Raw genomic sequence first — 19,874 nt, 5'->3', positions numbered from 1 at the left:
AGGACCCCCAGGTTCCTCTGCAGCGCAGCATGTTGTAGTTTCTCCCCATTCAAATAATATTCACTTTTACTGTTTTTTTTTCCCCAAGGTGGATGACCTCACACTTTCCGACACTGTATTCCATCTGCCAAACCTTAGCCCATTCGCTTAACCTATCTAAATCTCTTTGCAGCCTCTCTGTGTCCTCTACACAACCCGCTTTCCCACTAATCTTTGTGTTATCTGCAAATTTTGTTACACTACACTTTTTCCCCTCTTCCAGGTCATCTATGTATATTGTAAACAGTTGTGGTCCCAGCACCGATCCCTGTGGCACACCACTAACCACCGATTTCCAACCCGAAAAGGACCCATTTATCCCCACTCTCTGCTTTCTGTTCGCCAGCCAATTCTCGATCCATGCTAATACATTTCCTCTGACTCCGCGTACCTTTATCTTCTGCAGTAACCTTTTGTGTGGCACCTTATCGAATGCCTTTTGGAAATCTAAATACACCACATCCATCGGTACACCTCTATCCACCATGCTCGTTATATCCTCAAAGAATTCCAGTAAATTAGTTAAACATGATTTCCCCTTCATGAATCCATGTTGCGTCTGCTTGATTGCACTATTCCTATCTAGATGTCCCGCTATTTCTTCCTTAATAATAGCTTCAAGCATTTTCCCCACTACAGATGTTAAACTAACCAGCCTATAGTTACCTGCCTTTTGTCTGCCCCCTTTTTTAAACAGAGGCATTACATTAGCTGCTTTCCAATCCGATGGTACCTCCCCAGAGTCCAGAGAATTTTGGTAGATTATAACAAATGCATCTGCTATAACTTCTGCCATCTCTTAATACCCTGGGATGCATTTCATCAGGACCAGGGGACTTGTCTACCTTGAGTCCCATTAGCATGTCCAGCACTACCTCCCGAGTGATAGTGATTGTCTCAAGCTCCTCCCTTCCCACATTCCACATTCCCGTGACCAGCAATATTTGGCATGGTTTTTGTGTCTTCCACTGTGAAGACCGAAGCAAAATAATTGTTTAAGGTCTCAGCCATTTCCACATTTCCCATTATTAAATCCCCCTGCTCATCTTCTAAGGGACCAACATTTACTTTAGTCACTCTCTTCCATTTTATATATCGGTAAAAACGTTTACTATCTGTTTTTATGTTTTGCGCAAGTTTACTTTCGTAATCTATCTTTCCTTTCTTTATTGCTTTCTTAGTCATTCTTTGCTGTCGTTTAAAATTTTCCCAATCTTCTAGTTTCCTCACTAACCTTGGCCACCTTATACGCTTTGGTTTTTAATTTGATACTCTCCTTTATTTCCTTGGTTATCCACGGCTGGTTATCCCTTCTCTTCCCGCCCTTCTTTTTCACTGGAATATATTTTTGTTGAGCACTATGAAAGAGCTCCTTAAAAGTCCGCCACTGTTCCTCAATTGTGCCACCGTTTAGTCTGTGTTCCTAGTCTACTTTAGCTAACTCTGTCCTCATCCCACTGTAGTCCCCTTTGTTTAAGCATAGTACGCTCGTTTGAGACTCTACTTCCTCACCCTCAATCTGTATTACAAATTTAACCATACTGTGATCACTCATTCCGAGAGGATCTTTTACTAGGAGATTGTTTAATATTCATGTCTCATTACACAGGACCAGATCTAAGATAGCTTGCTCCCTTGTAGGTTCTGTAACATACTGTTCTCAGAAACAATCCCGTATGCATTCTATGAATTCCTCCTCAAGGCTACCCCGTGCGATTTGATTTGACCAATCGATATGTAGGTTAAAATCCCCCATGATTACTGCCGTTCCTTTTTCACATGCCTCCATTATTCCCTTGATTATTGTCCGCCCCATCGTGAAGTTATTATTTGGGGGCTATAAACTATGCCCATCAGTGACTTTTTCCCCTTACTATCTCTAATCTCCACCCACAATGATTCAACATTTTGTTCATTAGAGCCAATATCATCTCTCGCAACTGCCCTGATATCATCCTTTATTAACAGAGCTATCCCACCTCCTTTCCCTTCTTGTCTATCTTTCCGAATTGTCAGATACCCCTGTATGTTTACTTCCCAGTCTTGGCCACCCTGCAACCACGTTTCTGTAATGGCCACCAAATCATACCCATTTGGAAATGATTTGTGCCGTCAACTCATTTACTTTATTTCGAATGCTGCATGCGTTTAGGTAGAGTGTTTTAATACTAGTTTTTAAACCATGATTTTTAGTTTTGACCCCTCCTGCAGCCCCTATATATTCATACATATTGTCCCTTCCTATCATCTTGTGGTTTACACTTACCCTAGTGCTACTCTGCTCTGTTGCCTCCTGCCTTTTGCATTCTTTCTTTAGACATGTTAATTAATCCAGTGCATTACAAAATTACACTCACTGCCAGAGATGGGTAATTCCACATCACCAAAGACACTATCAGAAGAAGCAGATACAGATAGGGTTGATGGTGTGTTTGGAGAGTTTGGAACAGACATTGTTGATTCATTCTCAGTTTCGGGAATTCTACTGAAGCTGATCTTGCGAGGCTCCCGTTCTAATGGCATGGGATTTCTTAAGGTTCCAGAGGTAGAGGTATGTCTCGTGGTATTAGGTCTTATTCCTGGAGATTTTAAGGAATATGAAGTTTTTCTTGGCTAAAGAGAAAAGGCAAAGAAAATTTAGTGTCACTGCTCAAAATTAACTTCAATTTTTACTGAATAATAAAATGTAACCAATGTCTAACCCTAGAATGTTAATATTTTTATATGGCATAAAAGAATGAATGTGATAGACCCATTCCCAATTTTGGGTTATTTTATTCTGGATCCTTAATATCTAAAATGCTGCTTATTTAATTTTTGTGTCTTCTCAGTTTATATAGGTAATACAAGCGGTCAGGTTCTGAAGAGATTGCTCATTGGTTGAGCTCCTCCACAATAATGTTTTTTGTGCCATTTTCATCATAGCTCATTATTTTAACCAGAATGGCTCTGTAGAGGATATCTTTAACTAAAAAGAATAAATTTAGCCAGTCTTCCTCAATTCTCTTGATCTTCATTCCACTTTCAGGAGCAGAGCTGCAACAATGTCAGACATACTGGGGTAAATTTTTGTCCTCATGCATGGGCAGTAATCTGATGGTGGATTGCCTGCCTGTTGTAGAGTGGACTCGATTGGGGGAGTTCTACAATGGGCGCATGATTTGCTCCTCCAGGTTAGCTACTGGTGTGGAAAAAAGATACAGTAACATTCTCTTTGAATGGAATTGTGAGCTGGCAAGAGGAATCTACTTATATACTTGTACAAAATGCAAGGCAAGTTTACTTTTGGCTGGGCAGTTAGCAATACTGATAATTTCTATCACATCCATATTGGGCGATGAGAAGAATCACTTTTTAAGTAAATAGTTTTTATTTTATAGAGGCAAGATTTTAGCATTCACTAGAGGGACAATAAAGGTTCTAAGTCAATCTATTTTTGTGAAGGAGCCATTTACTATTAGAAGAAATACTTATGAAATATTTTATATTTACTGAGGTAACATGGATGGATACATTGAGTTACTATATTCTACTTACAGGATTTTAACCACTGATGAAATGCTAATTTACTGTAATATTAAACAATCTAATTGCGTATTTATTCATTCATTGACAATATCTTATTTACATACCACTGCTTTTCTTTAAGTTAATTAAATAATTATTTTAAATGTCAAACTAGGTGATACCGTCAACTGATTTTCAACTAACTGACTGACTGACTTGTTTCTCCTCAAGTAAAGTGAATAGCAAAATTCAATTAAACTTTAGGATAACTTACAAAACGTGGTGGTTGTTTGCAGTTACGTGGTTCAATTTCCAAGGATTTGTTGAACAAATAGTCTGTAAACTCTTTTTCATTCATATTTCCCATTGGATTCAGATTTTCAAAGAATTTCTATGCATCAACACAAACAGATATTCAATGTAACTTCGTGAACTACTGTAAAGAAATTGATTCTCAAAATGGCTATAAAATGTGAATTTTTAAAAAGTGCCACAATAGCTACCTTTATATCTGTTTCCACTTGTAGGCAGTAGGGTTGGTTTTGATACTGTTGGATTTCTCCTGTGATTTCAGCCACTTTCCTTCGCTTGCTAAAATTTATTAATTCTTTTCCACATCTTTTTAGGAAATCTGGGTTCCCTACTTCGGTCTTCAGAATATTTGTCAAATAAATACCTTTGAATGGAAATAATTTTAAAAAATTGGACTTAAAAGCTAACTACAACATACTTAACCAATAATAAAAAGAATCAAACCCAATTAATGCATTCAGTTGTACTAATTACTGCTGAAGAGCTGGAAAAAACTTTAGTGAGAGAAAAGACTTTGGTTAAAAACCAATCTGACATACTGTACTACACAAGTTTAATTATATAAATGCGGAATAAGTGACTTTTGGAAATAACATGCCACCAATGAATGAACACACAAGAGAAATTGGTATGATGCACAATTCATTGTTGAATCACATCAAGGTACCAAATTGATTAAGTAATTGAATTGCCTACCAAAGAAAGGCACACAAGGTGGGTTTATTGACTTAAGTTTAGCTAGGTACTTCTTGAAGTGGTCTTGACTTAGGTCCACTGCTTCTTCTAAAACCTTTTTCTTTCTCTCAGGCAATGCCTGTGTAAAATATACAATAAAAAGGTGCTATAAAGCATTTTAAACAAATTGAGTGCTCGTGCACCAAAAACATTCCTAGAATTCAAATTCCATTAAATTAACATGACATGGTTATGACAGAAATGCAACATTTATTGGAATTAAAAATGTAATAAAAGAAAACAAAAAAACGTAAATGATAATACTTCTGATTTTGCACCCCAATTTTTCATACAAGAGTCACATTTGCCAAACATGAAAAGAGGATAGGTGAGATTTTCAGTATTCCTAACAGGGAGGACCAGAGGAAAAGCACAAGACTAAACACCATGAACATCACCCTTAACAAATGAAAAGTCTCTTTCAATATTATGCAGACATCTCAGTCAGCACAGGCGCCACAAATTTCACTCCACCCTGCCAAAAATTGATCATTCTGTAAGTTTACATAAATTGTAGAGTAATAAATGTGCATGAATTAAACAAATCCCAGGAACAGAAAACAGGGACAACTCAAGATCACAAACTACAAATAGATGCAATACTGTTCAAAGAGGTTATTATATTTACACATCAGACAGAAACAACCATCACCAACAATGAGACAGACGTGACAGGTAACACACTACATGGGACATTTTATATCATGCATGAAGGGGAATGTGCAATGCAAAATAACACAATCCCAGCTTAAATTGACAAGTTCTGAAAACACTAGCTCTCTCCTCCCCTCCTCCCTCAAAAAAATATTTGTTGGTTTTGAATCAACTGGGAGGGTGGGAAGAAGAAAAAAAGGTTTGTAATAAAGTAACACACAATGAAACATTTTCAATGAGCATCACAATCTTTCACATCATTGGCAAGTTGGTTTTATGCTGAATATTAAGTAACTTAGAAAGAACAAAACCAACCTATATCATTTTCTGAATAGTGCAACTTTTCTCCAGTAGTTGTTTATTGATCTTGTATTATAATTAAACTGTTAATTTACAGGTGTAAACTGCAATTGTCAGTTGCTGTACATACTGAGTGTAAGATTCATAGTTTATCAGGCTAGTTTTGAACAGATCGATTACAAATGCTGTGACTTTGATTGCCTGTCACTTACATACACTAGTGTAAAATATTCCAATTCACAGCAATTAATAAATTGATTTAGACAACTGCATCTAGTTGTGAATAGTACTTTTTACTTGAACCAAGTACAAATAAGTGCATATATTAATTGATCAGTGGGAACAGCAAAACAAATTAAAACCAGCCATACACAATGCTCACCTCAAAAGTATGATCCAGCCTATAAACTGGCACAGAGTTTACTGTACTGACAATTTCCAGCACACCATTAAAATTGTTCAACTCTTGGAAAACCTGTAGGATCTCTATAACTCGACTTAAAACAGCCACTCTTTCCTCAAAACTTTCCGCCTCCACAATACACCTGGTGAGGGGAAAAATATCAATATTCACAAGCAGAGAATCTGAAAAGTGTCATACATCAGAAAATTCACACTGTACATTTTTTTCAATCTTTGAGTCACCCTGAAAAACAATTCACTCGTCTCTCTTTTCTAGTTTGTATTGCAGGTGCAATTAGCTGCCAAAACCAGACATTTTCCCAACGTAGGTAGTCAAATTCTGTAAAGAAAGTGAATAGAGGCGCCTGATTAGGCCATTGAGCTGAAAAGTTTTGCACAAAGCCCCCCTGCTCAGCAGGGAGAGCTGTTCCAATTCAACACTTTCCAATCCAGCACTTTTATTTTGGACTCTTTAAAAAGAGCTGAATTTTCGGCTTTGCCATTTTTGCGGCGAAAACAGAGGCGGGGCAGGAAATTTATTGACTAATTAACGTTTGCATTTTGTGGAGCATCTTTCGTCATTTGGGCCTTGTGCGCAAAGGGACTAGTTGCGTGGTGCAAAAACGGGATCCTCGTCAACTTTAGTGCGGGGCCAAGAGCACTCCGAGAGAGGAGAGGCGCCTTGGGAAGGGACGCCCCCACCCCCCACCCCAAAAATTCACAAAAACTTTCTAACACTTTGCCAACACCCTTGCCACACAAATCGCTGCAAAAATATAAAAAAATAAAATCTTTAACGTACCTTTTTTACAGTTTATCCAAGTCACCACCGCCAGCAGAGCTGCACTGCAGTGTTTTCCCTAGTGGTCATTTGTGGGGGGGGGACGTTTCGCAGCGTACGGGTCGGGTGATTGACGAAACTTGTGCCGGGGTCACACCCAGCGCAGTTCTCCCCGGAAGTGCTTCTAAGCGCCCCAGCAAAAACCAATCCGAGGATTGCACCCGGACAAAAAACAGCTGACCATCCCACTTTTTGCCACGGAGGGTCAAAACACGGCGAAAACCTGGTCACAAACGACCCAAAAATCTAGCCCGTTTTCTATCTGTTTACAATTTGATCCTAAGGCCACTAAATCCTTTCAGGTAGCTTACTTGTCCTGCTTCATTACCCAGAATCAGATCTTGTACTGCATCCTTCCTTACTGGAAGTCAGTGCTCAAGGATAGTTTGGGCTGCATTCCAAAGCCTTTCCCATTTTGGCTATAAATCATTAATACTAGGGCAAAGCTGCTTTGTGAAAATGTATATTAATGAATTAAAAATCTTACATCTATGCTCTCTGTCAATTTTTTCCATTATAAATTCTGATGTCCATGAAAACTGTAATTACACCCTCTCCCCAGTGGAGGGCTCTGGTCTCTAACCCTGCTTTACACCTGATCTTCACTCTCAATATGCAACACCACAGGCGATCAACTAGTACTTTAGATATATATCTGCGACATGATCTTTGGAACGTAACACTTGTTTAATGTGTGGAATTGTAACCAGTTTAAAAATTGTCAGCCTCAGGAATTGATATTCTCCTGAAATCCAAAAATGGGCAAAGGATACTCAATTTGTTTTAATTATTTATTTTGATTTGGCACAATAAGTAAATGGGAGTCAAATCTGGCATTTGATGCTTGGGGGTACACAATAAATGGCCCCTAAATTTAAGTTGTTATTTACTTTGAATGCTAAAGTCACGATCTGAAGCATCCCCAAAAAATTAAACAAATGACAGGGAACAGCCTGACTGCCACTAGGGCCTACAAATACAAGGTTATTGCGTTCAGCCTGCCAAAAAAATACTAATGGCAGCCACACAATGGAGTCATAAGTGGGACAAGAGGTCTCAGAGTCAATGACAGAGGAGCGGAATCCTAGAACAAGCCACGTCTCGAACTCTTGGAGAAGCCCAGCCTAGTGAGTAGAGAAAGCCTACAATAAGATGCTTAATACTCCTGCACCCTTCAAAAGGGCTATGGATTTGGATGCAGTTTAGTGATCCTTCAATGTAGTGTGACTCCAGCGATGAAGACCGGGGCCTCCTGCTTCGACAACCTGGACCTGCCAATCACCCACCCCCCCTTCCCCGCCAGTTGCAATCAGAACACCTCCAGCGGCGGCAGATGGGCCTCTCCTCCCCGATGACGGCTGGACCTCCTGCGGCGACAGGCGAACTCCTCCTCAATTGCGACGCGACAACTGGAGCTCTCCTGCCCCACTGGTGACCTGGCCTCTTCTCCTCCAACACATGGTGAGCATCATGGCTACAAACCCCACTGACCTTCCACTCTGAACCCCAGTGGGCCACTGGCCCTCCCAATGCCTGCCCCCAACCAAGTCTCGGACCATCTACTATCATGCCTGCGGCCAACATCTTGCCGTAGGCAACTAGACTCATACAGCAGTGCCTGGTCTCCAGTCGGCTTGGACCCCCTTGCCACTGGATCAAGACCTTGCTCAGCTAAGCCTGTGTGGTAGCCGGTTTCCAACGACCACCCCACGTTAAAAGAACTCATGCACAGGTATCTTCCACACCTCTAACATGAAGTTCGGGACCTGGAACGTCAGGACCCTCATGGACAACTCCAACAGAGACAGGCCGGAACGCCGTACCGCCATAGTTGCCCGGGAACTTAGATGCTTTGATATCGACATCACTGCCCTAAGCAAAACCCAGCTGGCAGGGAAGGCCAGCTCAAGGAACAAGAGAAAGAACGCCGCCTCCATGGAGTCGGCTTCGCGATCAAAAACGAGCTGGTCGACCGTCTCAAAGACTCGCCCTGCTGGGTTAACGAACGCCTCATGACTCTTCGACTCACCCTATACCGGAATCAATGCGCCACAGTCATCAGTGCGTATGTCCCAACGCTTGATGCAACAAATGAGACCTGTTATATATGTGGACTTGTATTTACTCTGTACAGTCACCAGAGGGCTCATTCCCCGAAGTCCCAAGGGATCCCATAATCCTTTGGGAGCACAGGTATTTAAGAAGGCTTCACAGGTTGGAGAGGCACTCTGGAGACCTGCAATAAAAGACTAAGGTCACACTGTTCAGTCTGACTCTTTCTCCATACACAACAACTGGCGACAAGATACAGATAGCTAACCCAAAGATGCAGAGAACTTTGGGCATCCTAGAGAAATTTTCGGAGGGAGATGATTGGGAAACTTTTGTGGAGCGACTCGACCAATACTTCGTGGCCAACGAGCTAGATGGGAAAGAGAGCGCTGCCAAACATAGAGCGATCCTCCTCACCGTCTGTGGGGCACCAACGTATGGCCTCATGAAGAATCTGCTCACTCCAGCGAAACCCACGGAGAAATCGTACAACAATTTGTGCACACTGGTCCGAGAGCATTTGAACCCGAAGGAAAGCGTTCTGATGGCGAGGTAAGGGTTCTACACCTACAAAAGATCTGAAAGCCAGGAAGTGGCAAGTTATGTCGCCGAGCTGAGACGCCTTGCAGGACATTGCAAATCTGAAGGACATTTGGAGCACATGCTCAGAGACTTTTTCCTACTTGGCATTGGCCACGAAACCATACTTCACAAGCTTTTGACTGTAGAAACCCCAACCTTGAGTAAGACCATAGCGATAGCCCAGGCGTTCATTACCACCAGTGACAATACGAAGCAAATCTCACAGCACACAAGTGCTGCTACAAGTACTGTGAACAAAGTGATGTTGTTTTCGAATCGTAACATACAGGGCAGGTCACACATACCTGCAGCTACACGTCCACAGATGTCTCAGAGTCCACCATCAAGGGTGATGAATGCAAGGCCATTAACATCTTGTTGGCGCTGCGGGGGTGATCATCGTTTCCATTCATGCCGATTCAAAGGATACGTTTGCAAGGGCTGTGGAATAATGGAATACCTCCAACAAGTGTGCAGGCGAGCTGCTAAGCCTGTTAAACCTGCAAACCACCACGTTGCAGAGGAGGACAGATCCACGGAGGATCACTACGAACCAGAGCCTCGGATAGAGGAGGCAGAGGTACACGGGGTGCACACATTCACCACGAATTGTCCCCCGATAATGCTGAATGTTGAACTAAATGGACTCCCGATGTCAACGGAGCTGGACACGGGCACGAGCCAGTCCATCATGGGCAAAAAGACTTTCGAAAGGTTGTGGTGCAACAAGGCCTCAAGGCCAGTCTTAACTCCAGTTCGCACGAGACTAAGAACTTACACTAAAGAACTGATTCCTGTAATCGGCAATGCTACCGTAAAGGTCTCCTACGATGGAACGGTGCACAAGCTACCACTCTGGGTGGTACCGGGAGATGGTCAGACGCTGCTTGGCAGGAGCTGGCTGGGAAAGATACGCTGGAACTGGGACGACGTCCGACGCTATCGCCGGCTAATGACACTTGTGTGGCCAGGTCTTAAACAAATTTCCTTGGCTGTTCGAACCAGGCATCGGGAAATTCCAAGGAGCAAAAGTGCAGATCCACCTAATTCCGGGGGCGCGACCCATCCATCACAAGGTGAGAGCGGTACCGTTCATGATGAGAGAAAGGGTAGAGGTCGAGCTAGACCGGCTGCAACGAGAGGGCATCATTTCACCGATCGAGTTCAGCGAGTGGGCCAGTCCTAAAGGGAGACGGCACCGTCAGAATCTGTGGCGATTACAAAGCAACTATCAATCGTTTCTCCCTGCAGGATCAACACCCACTAACAAAAGCCGACGACATCTTTGCAACGCTGGCGGGAGGAAAGAAGTTTTCGAAGCTGGATCTGACTTCAGCCTACATGACGCAGGAACTGGAGGAATCATCGAAGGCCCTCACCTGCATCAACACGTACAAAAGTCTTTTTGTTTATAACAGATGCCCGTTTGGAATCTGATCAGCAGCGGCGATATTCCAGAGAAACAGGGAAAGTTTACTGAAGTCGTCCTGTACACCTTGGTCTTCCAGGACGACATCTTGGTCACAGGTCAGAAAACAGTCGAGCACCTGCAGAACCTGGAGGAGGTTCTTAGCCAACTCAACTGCGTGGAGCTCAGATTAAAACGCTCGAAGTGCGTTTTCCTGGCACCTGAATTGGAGTTCCTGGGAAGGAGGATTGTGGTGGACGGCATCAGGCCCACCAACGCAAAGATGGAGGCAATCGAGAAAGCACCAAGGCCACAGAACGTGACGGAACTGCGGTGGTTTCTGGGACTCTTGAACTACTTTGGTAACTTCTTACCGGGTCTCAGCACACTGCTAGAACCACTACATGTCTTACTACGAAAAGGGGGCGAATGGGTTTGGGGCAAAAGCCAAGAAAATGCCTTTGAAAAAGCGAGAAAATTGTTATGCTCAAACAAATTGCTTGATTTGTATGCTCCATGTAAGCGTTTGGTACTAGCATGTGATGTGTCGTCATATGGCATTGGGTGTGTATTGCAACAAGCTAATGATTTCGGGAAACTGCAACCGATTGCTTATGCATCCAGGAGTCTGTCTAAGGCCGAGCGAGCCTACAGCATGATTGAAAAAGAAGCCTTAGCATATGTCTATGGGGTAAAGAAAATGCATCAATCTCTGTTTGGACTAAAATTCGAATTGGAAACTGACCATAAGCCACTGATATCCCTGTTTTCCGAGAGTAAAGGGATAAATACCAACGCATCAGTCTGCATCCAGAGATGGGCGCTCACGTTGTCCGCATACAACTAAGCCATCCGCCACAGGCCAGGCACAGAAAACTGTGCCAATGCTCTCAGTAGGCTGCCATCGCCCACCACAGGGGTGGAAATGGCGCAGCCCGCAGATCTAGCCATGGTTATGGAAGCATTTGAGAGTGAGCAATCACCCGTCGCTGCCCGGCAGATCAAAACCTGGACAAGCCAAGACCCCTTATTATCTCTAGTCAAAAGCTGTGTGCTTCACAGGAGCTGGTCCAGTGTCCCAGTGGAAATGCAGGAAGAGATAAAGCCGTTCCAGCAGCGCAAAGATGAAATGTCTATACGGGCAGACTGCCTTCTGTGGGGCAATCGAGTATTGGTCCCCAAGAAAGGCAGAGACACCTTCATCAATGATCTCCACAGAACCCACCCAGGCATCGTAACGATGAAAGTGATAGCCAGATCCCACATGTGGTGGCCTGGTATCGATGCGGTCTTACAGTCCTGCGTTCATAGATGTAATACATGCTCGCAGTTAAGCAATGTACCCAGGGAGGCGTCACTAAGTTTATGGTCTTGGCCCTCCAAACCGTGGTCTAGGGTACACGTCGACCGTACAGGCCCTTTCTTGGGTAAAATGTTCCTTGTGGTTGTGGACGCGTACTCCAAGTGGATTGAATGTGAGATAGGCTCGAGGGGCTAGATGGCCTACTCCTGTTCCTAATTCTTATAATGTCGGCTGGCACGTCCGCTGCCACCACTGAAAGCCTGCGGGCCATGTTTGCCACACACCACTTACCCAATGTCCTGGTGAGCGCCAACGGGCCATGTTTTACCAGTGCTGAGTTCAAAGAATTCATAACCCGTAACGGGATCAAACAGGTCACATCTGCCCCGTTTAAACCAGCATCCAATGGTCAGGCAGAGAGAGCAGTGCAAACTATCAAGCAAGGCTTGAAGAGGGTAACTGAAGGCTCACTGCAGACTCGCCTATCCCGAGTCCTGCTTAGCTACCGCACAAGACCACACTCACTCACTGGGATCCCACCTGCTGAACTGCTCATGAAAAGGGCACTTAAGACAAGGCTCTAGTTAGTTCACGCTGATCTACATGAACAGGTAGAGAGCAGGCGGCTTCAACAAAGTGCATACCATGATAGCGCAAATGTGTCATGCGAGATTGAAGTCAATGATCCTGTATTTGTATTAAATTATGGACAAGATCCCAAGTGGCTTCCCAGCACTGTCATGGCCAAAGAGGGGAGCAGGGTGTTTCGGGTCAAACTTTCAAATGGACTCATTCACCGGAAACACTTGGACCAAATCAAACTCAGATTCACAAACTATCCTGAGCAACCCACCTTGGACCCTACCTTTTTTGATCCCCCAGCACACACACCAGTGGCAACCGACACCACGGTTGACCACGAAGCAGAACTCATCATCCACAGCAGCCTTGCAGGGACCAGGCAGCCCAGCAGGGACCAGGCAGCCCAGCGAGGGCCCAACAAATGATTCAACAACACCAGCTTTCACACCGAGACGATCAACCAGGGCAAGAAGGGCCCCAGATCGACTCACATTGTAAATAGTTGCACTATTGACTTTTGGGGGGGGGAGGGGGAAATGTTGTTATATATGTGGACTTGTATTTACTCTGTACAACTACCAGAGGGCTCATTCCCCGGAGTCCCAAGGGATCCTATAATCTCCTGGGAGCACAGGTATTTAAGAAGGCTTCACGGGTTGGAGAGGCACTCTGGAGACCTGCAATAAAAGACTGTCACACTTTACTTTGAGCTCACAGTGTTCAGTCTGACTCTTTCTCCATACACAAGACCAGAGGGTTTTTACTCCAGCCTTGAAAAATCCCTGTCCCGCGTCCCCGCGGACGACAAACTGATCCTCCTCGGTAACTTCAATGCCAGGGTTGGCAAGGACACAGCCCTCTGGGGAGGCATGATTGGCAGAGAGGGGGTAGGGAAAGCCAACTCCAGCGGTACCCTACTCCTGACAAAATGTCTAGAACATGAACTGCTCATCACCAACACCTTGTTCCGCCAGAGGGACAAATACAAGGCATTGTGGCAACACCCTCGCTCCAAACACTGGCACCTGCTCGACTATGTCATCGTCCGAGTCAGGGATCGTAAGGATGTGCGCATCACCCACACATTGACAGGAGCTGACCACTGCCTAATTCATCATTGACATCACATAGCCCCAAAGCGGAGGGAGCAGCAGAAGCAGTGCTGCAAAAAAGTGAATGCCGGGGCAGTTAAGCACCTAGCAAAGAGAGTCCTATACAGTCAGCGCCTCACAGCTAACCTGGCAAGCCTTGATGACCCTGAGATGCAGAATGCCCACAGCGCTTGATCTGCCCTCCAGGCCTCCATAACCAGTGCCTGCAAAGAAATACTCAGTCACTCAATCAGGCAACACCAGGACTGGTTTGATGAGAATGATCAGGAGATCCAAGAGCTAACAGATTGCAAGCGCAGGGCATTTCTTAGCCTTAAACAACAACCCAACTCGGGAGCAGCAAAGCAGCATTACAGACGGCTCACGGTTGAGGTCCAACAAAAAACCCATGACCGAAAGAACAGGTGGTGGATGGAGAAAGCACTGGAGATACAGCAGCTGGCCGACAGCCATGATGTGCGAGGATTCTTCATCGCAGTCAAGGCCACCTACGGTCCAAACACCCAAGGCCCCGCCCCGCTGCTGGCCAAGAACAGGGAAACGTTCATCAAGGACACTGAGGCAGTCAGGGCCCCCTGGAAGGAGCACTTCAAACATCTCCTCAATCGAGACTTTGCCTTTGACCCGAGTGTTCTCGACTCCATTCTGCAGCACGCCACCCGCCACTACCTCGGCAAAACCCCAATGCTGCACGAGGTAGAAAAAAACCATAAAACAGCTTAAGAACAACAAGGCTACGAGAGCGGATGGAATCCCTGCTGAGGCACTGAAGTATGGTGGAGAGGCAAGGTTGGCGCAAATACATGACCTCATCTCTCTCATCTGGAGGGAGGAGAGCATGCCGGGAGATCTCAGATGAAGTGATCGTGACCATCTTTAACAAAGAGGACAAGTCCGACTGCGGCAACTACAGAAGAATCTCCCTGCTATCAGACACTAGGAAAGTCGTCGCTAGAGTCCACCTCAACCGTCTTCTCCCTGTGGCCGAAGAGCTCCTCCCGGAGTCGCAGTGCGGATTTCGTCCCCTACGGGGCACAACGGACATGATTTTTGCTGCGCGTCAGCTGCAGGAAAAATGCAGGGAACAGCACCAGCCCTTATACATGGCCTTCTTCGACCTTACAAAGGCCTTTGACAGTGTCAACCGCGAGGGTCTATGGAGCGTCCTCCTCCACTTCGGACGCCCCCAAAGGTTCATCACCATCCCCCGCCTGCTCCACAATGACATGCAGGCCGTGATCCTTACCAACGGGTCCATTATAGACCCAATCCACATCCGGACTGGTGTCAAACAGGGCTGCGTCATCGCCTACAAAAGCATAGGCCTTATGTTAAACATCGGTAAGACAAAGGTCCTCCACCAGCCTGTCCTCGGTGCACAGCACTGCCGCCCAGTCATCAAGGTCCACGGCGTGGCTGTGGACAACGTGGACCATTTCCCATACCTCGGGAGCCTGTTATCAACAAGAGCAGACATTGACGACGAGATTCAACACCGCCTCCAGTGCAGCCTTCGGCTGCCTGAGGAAAAGAGTGTTTGAAGATCAGGCCCTCAAAACTGCCACCAAGCTCATGGTCTACAGGGCTGTAGTAATAGCCACCCTCCTGTATGGTTGAGAGACATGGACCATGTACAGTAGACAATTCAAGTCGCTGGAGATATACCACCAACAATGACTCCGCAAGATCCTATAAATCCCCTAGGAGGACAGACGCACCAACATCAGCGTCCTCGACCAGGCCAACATCCCCAGCATTGAAGCACTGACCACACTTGATCAGCTCCGCTGGGCAGGCCACATTGTTCGCATGCCTGACACAAGACTCCCAAAGCAAGCGCTCTACTCGGAACTCCTTCACGGCAAACGAGCCAAAGGTGGGCAGAGGAAACGTTACAAGGCCACCCTCAAAGCCTCCCTGATAAAGTGCAACATCCCCACTGACACCTGGGAGTCCGTGGCCAAAGACCGCCTTAAGTGGAAAAAGTGCATCCGGAAGAGCGCTGAGCACCAAGTCTCGTCGCCGAGAGCATGCAGAAAACAAGCGCAGGCAGCAGAAAGAGCGTGCAGCAAACCAGTCCCACCCACCCTTTCCCTCAACGACTATCTGTCCCACCTGTGACAGAGTCTGTGGTTCTCGTATTGGACTGTTCGGCCACCTAAGAACTCATTTTAAGAGTGGAAGCAAGTCCTTCTCGATTCCGAGGGACTGCCTATGATGATGATGATGTGACTCCTATGCCTCATTCCTGCCTTATTCTTAAACCGTTGGAAATTATAGTTATATTTAGAGGCAGTTAGCACTACTTCCAACAGGCCAGAAAAACACCTTTTCCATCAACTAGAAACAAAATCAGTTTCTGTTGTAACTCCAAAGGCACGATAGAAAGGCATGCCCAGACCATACAATAGAGCAAAATATTACAAAACAGGTAACTAACCACCGAGATAAAAGTTATACCACTCTTGCTGCTGCTATATTGTTGCCTGTATCGGACTGTCACAAGGGAAAGAAATGATCCCTAAAAAAGGTTTGGTTAAGCATAGCCATGGGCTGAAATTGAGATGACCAAAACCAGCACACTGCACCTAATTACAATCTGTATATATTTGGCAGGACCCTCACACCCATATTCTGCACCAAAATCCTCTAACAAGAGAAGACTTGAAGAATGAGTGCAGAGTCAGGTACAGTACTTGATTTAGTCGATCCATTGAATTGTACAACCACTTTAGCTGAAAGGTGAAACCAAAAAGTTTCCCAATATAGACCATACTCCTGTAGCATTCACCCAAAGGGGTAAAGGCATGAAAAAAATTAAATGTCATTGCTTGAGCTTAGTGAAGCAGGGCTCTATGCAGGTTACTGGAACTGTGGGAGGAACAACACTAAACCCCCAGCTTTGAAGGTAATATGACCAAATATGTGGTTTTACCCATTTATGCTCCAGGAACAGTCACATCCTCATATAGATTAGCATTGTACTCACTTTTCAAACCAGAGAGTAAGGTTTGTTGTATGACGAATCATTTTCAGCAAATTTGGAGAATTTAGCTCTTTGTTTTCTTTTGTCCAGACACTTCCTACAAGTTCGGATGGCTGAACAGCCCTATTTAAAAAAATTAAATGTAGAAAATGCTAAAATAGATTTCTAAAAATCACTATCCATAATAAGAACATAATAAATAGGAGCAAGAGTAGGCCCTACGGCCCCTCAAGCCTGCTCCACCATTCAATAGGATCATGGCTGATCACCGACCTCAACACTTTCCCGCCCAATCTCTATATCTGTTTATTCCCCTAGACTCCAAAAAACTATCTATCTCAGCCTTGGATATATTCAGAGACTCAGGGGCCAAAATTCAGGGTCTCAAAAAAGACCCGTGAATGACCGTTTGCAGCAGCCATTCTTAAAAATCGAATGGCTGCTGTTTTGGGATCAACAGGCCAACCCAACCTAAATTGAGATTGGGGATTTTTCGGCCTGGACCCCATTCCGCCCAAGTGCTCCGCCAATATAAAGGAATAAAAAAATACTTACCAGCCATTTTCAGCTGAATCTCTCGATCCCCCGCCACGCGGTGCCCCCGGCTGGCTTTTCTGCTGGTGCACCATCTCCGAACTGAGTGAGGCCCGGCAGCGCGGACGCTCTTAAAGGGGAGGGCCCACGGCCACGAACGCAACGGAAGAATTTTTGCCGGCTGATTTGCCAGTTGGTCGGCAAAATACTGGCCCTGGGTTTGGCTGGGCCACCAACAGGCAGCCTGGCACCCCCTCTTGGGTGCCAGGCCGCTGGCCCGGCCGAAACCCTCCCTGGTGGCTCAATGGCCAAAGTTAAGAAATGATCGCATCTCTCCCCTTTAACAGAGGGGATAGAGCGTGGTGACACGCACGCGCTGTGACATCACCACATTAATCGACAGCGGCGGATGGCACAACCGACCCATTTTCAGCCAGTCAGCCTGGCTTTGAGTCTAAGGCCCGTCCCCATTATGATCCATTTCCTGCAGGACTTTGAATCCTGAAAATGGATCGACTCACTGCACCAAGAGTTCCAGCGGTGAGTACTAGTTAAAAACTCAGGTGCACCAGCTTCCTGGTACACCTGGATTTCAGCCCTGCAGCATCCACAGCCCTCTGGGGTAGAGAAATCCAAAGATTCGCAACCCTCTGTGTAAAGAAATTCCTCCTCACCTCTGTCTTAAATGGCCTACCCCTTATCCTGACTGTGCCCCCTAGTTCTCGACAGTCCAGCCAGGGGAAACAATCTCTCAGCATCTACCCTGTCAATCCCTTTCAGAATCTTGTATGTTTCAATGCGATCACCTCTCATTCTTCTAAACTGCAGAGAGTATAGGCTCATTGTACACAATCTCTCAGACAGCCCTCTCATCCCAGGAATCAATCTAGTGAACCTACGTTGCACCGTCTCCAAAGCGAGATAAGGAGACCAAAACTGTGCACAGTACTCCAGGTGTGGTCTCATCAAAGCCCTGTACAATTGTAGCAAAACTCCCTTACTCTTATACTCCAACCCCCTTGCAATAAAGGCCAAAATGCCATTTGCCTTCCTTATTGCTTGCTGTACCAGCATGCTAGCTTTCTGTGTTTCTTGCACAAGGACACCCAATTCTCTCTGAACACCAACATTTAAAAGTGTCTCACAATTTTAAAAAAATTCTGTTTTTCTATTCTTCCTACCAAAGTAAATAACCTCACAATTCCATCTCTCCATACTCCACCTGCCACCTTACTGCCCATTCACTTAGTCTATACATATCCCTTTGCAGCTGTTTTGTGTTCTCCTCAGCTTACTGTCACACCTAGCTTTGTATTGTCAGCAAACGTGGATACATTACACTCAGTCCCTTCATCTAGGTTATTAGTAATAGATTGTAAATAGTTGAGGCCCCAGCACTGATTCTTGCGGCACTCCACTAGTTACAGCCTGCCAACCTGAAAAAGACCTGTTTATCCCTACTCTCTGTTTTCTGTCTGTGAACCAATCCTCTATCCATGCTAATAAATTACCTCCAATCCCATGAGCCTTTATCTTGTGTAATAACCTTTTATGTGGCACCTTATCGAATACCTTTTGGGAATCCAAGTATATTACATCCTCTGATTCCCCTTTATCTACATCCTCAAAAAACTCCAATAAATGTGTCAAACACGATTTCCTTTTCATAAAACCATGTTGACTCTGCCCAATCATGTTATGATTATCTAAGTGCCCTGATACCACTTCCTTAACAATGGATTCCAGCATTTTTCCGACAACTGATGTCAGGCTAACTGGCCTGTAGTTCCCAGTTTTCTCTTTCCCTCATTTCTTGAATAGCGGGGTTACATTTGTTACCTTCCAATCCACAGAGACCGTTCTAGAATCTAGGGAATTTTGAAACACCAAAACCAAAGCATCCACGATCTCTGCAGCCACCTCTTTTAGAACCCTAGGATGTAGGCCATCAGGTCCAGGGGATTTGTCGGCTTTTAGTCCTGTTAATTTCTCTGGTACTTTTTCTCTACTTACATTGATTACATTAAGTTTCTCACCCTCATTAGCCCCTTGCTTCCCCACCATTTTAGGTATTATTTTTGCGTCTCCTACTGTGAAGACAAATACAAAATATTTGTTTAATGTTTCTGCCAATTCCTTATTCCCCATAATAATTTCTCCTGCCTCAGTCTCTAAGGGACCAATGTTTACTTTTGCTACTCTCTTCCTTTTTACATACTTGTAAAAACTCTTACAATCTGTTTTTGTATTTCTTGCTTTTTTTCTCTCAATCTGTTTTTTTCCTTTTTATCATAAGAACAAAATCACATCTAATTTTGAGGACTGAAATCAAAAATTCAGTACCTGTAGTTCAAAATTTATTTTGAGAGATTTGTAATATTGAGGTTTTGGCTATTAGTGACTTTATGGAAATAAGTTATATTTTTTGAATTTACAGACCAAGTCTTAAAATTATACATCTATAAAACACCTGAATAGAGAACATTTTCTGTAATTGCCAAAGGGGGAAAAAAAGTTTCTGTTGT

General features: G+C 44.7%; 1 protein-coding gene across 3 annotated transcripts in view; it reads right to left on the bottom strand.

The window, feature by feature from the left end:
* Positions 1-19,874, bottom strand: part of sos2 (son of sevenless homolog 2 (Drosophila)) — a 165,754-nt gene that overhangs the window by 15,645 nt on the left and 130,235 nt on the right. For all 3 annotated transcript variants that reach the window (XR_011593122.1, XM_070879245.1, XM_070879246.1), the window contains exons 15-20: positions 16,819-16,938; positions 5,930-6,092; positions 4,555-4,672; positions 4,050-4,222; positions 3,821-3,937; positions 2,397-2,652 (exon numbers count right to left, since the gene is read on the bottom strand). Coding sequence is in view for 2 of the 3 variants with exons in the window: in XM_070879245.1 (XP_070735346.1) it covers positions 2,397-2,652; positions 3,821-3,937; positions 4,050-4,222; positions 4,555-4,672; positions 5,930-6,092; positions 16,819-16,938 (947 nt within the window). In the remaining variant the exon portion in view is untranslated. The remainder of the gene's footprint in view (positions 1-2,396; positions 2,653-3,820; positions 3,938-4,049; positions 4,223-4,554; positions 4,673-5,929; positions 6,093-16,818; positions 16,939-19,874) is intronic.

This window comes from Pristiophorus japonicus, chromosome 4 (assembly GCF_044704955.1).
Source record: "Pristiophorus japonicus isolate sPriJap1 chromosome 4, sPriJap1.hap1, whole genome shotgun sequence".
Classification (NCBI taxonomy): domain Eukaryota; kingdom Metazoa; phylum Chordata; class Chondrichthyes; family Pristiophoridae; genus Pristiophorus; species Pristiophorus japonicus.
Note: the sequence above shows the minus strand (reverse complement) of the source record. Positions and strands in the feature narration are given on the sequence as shown.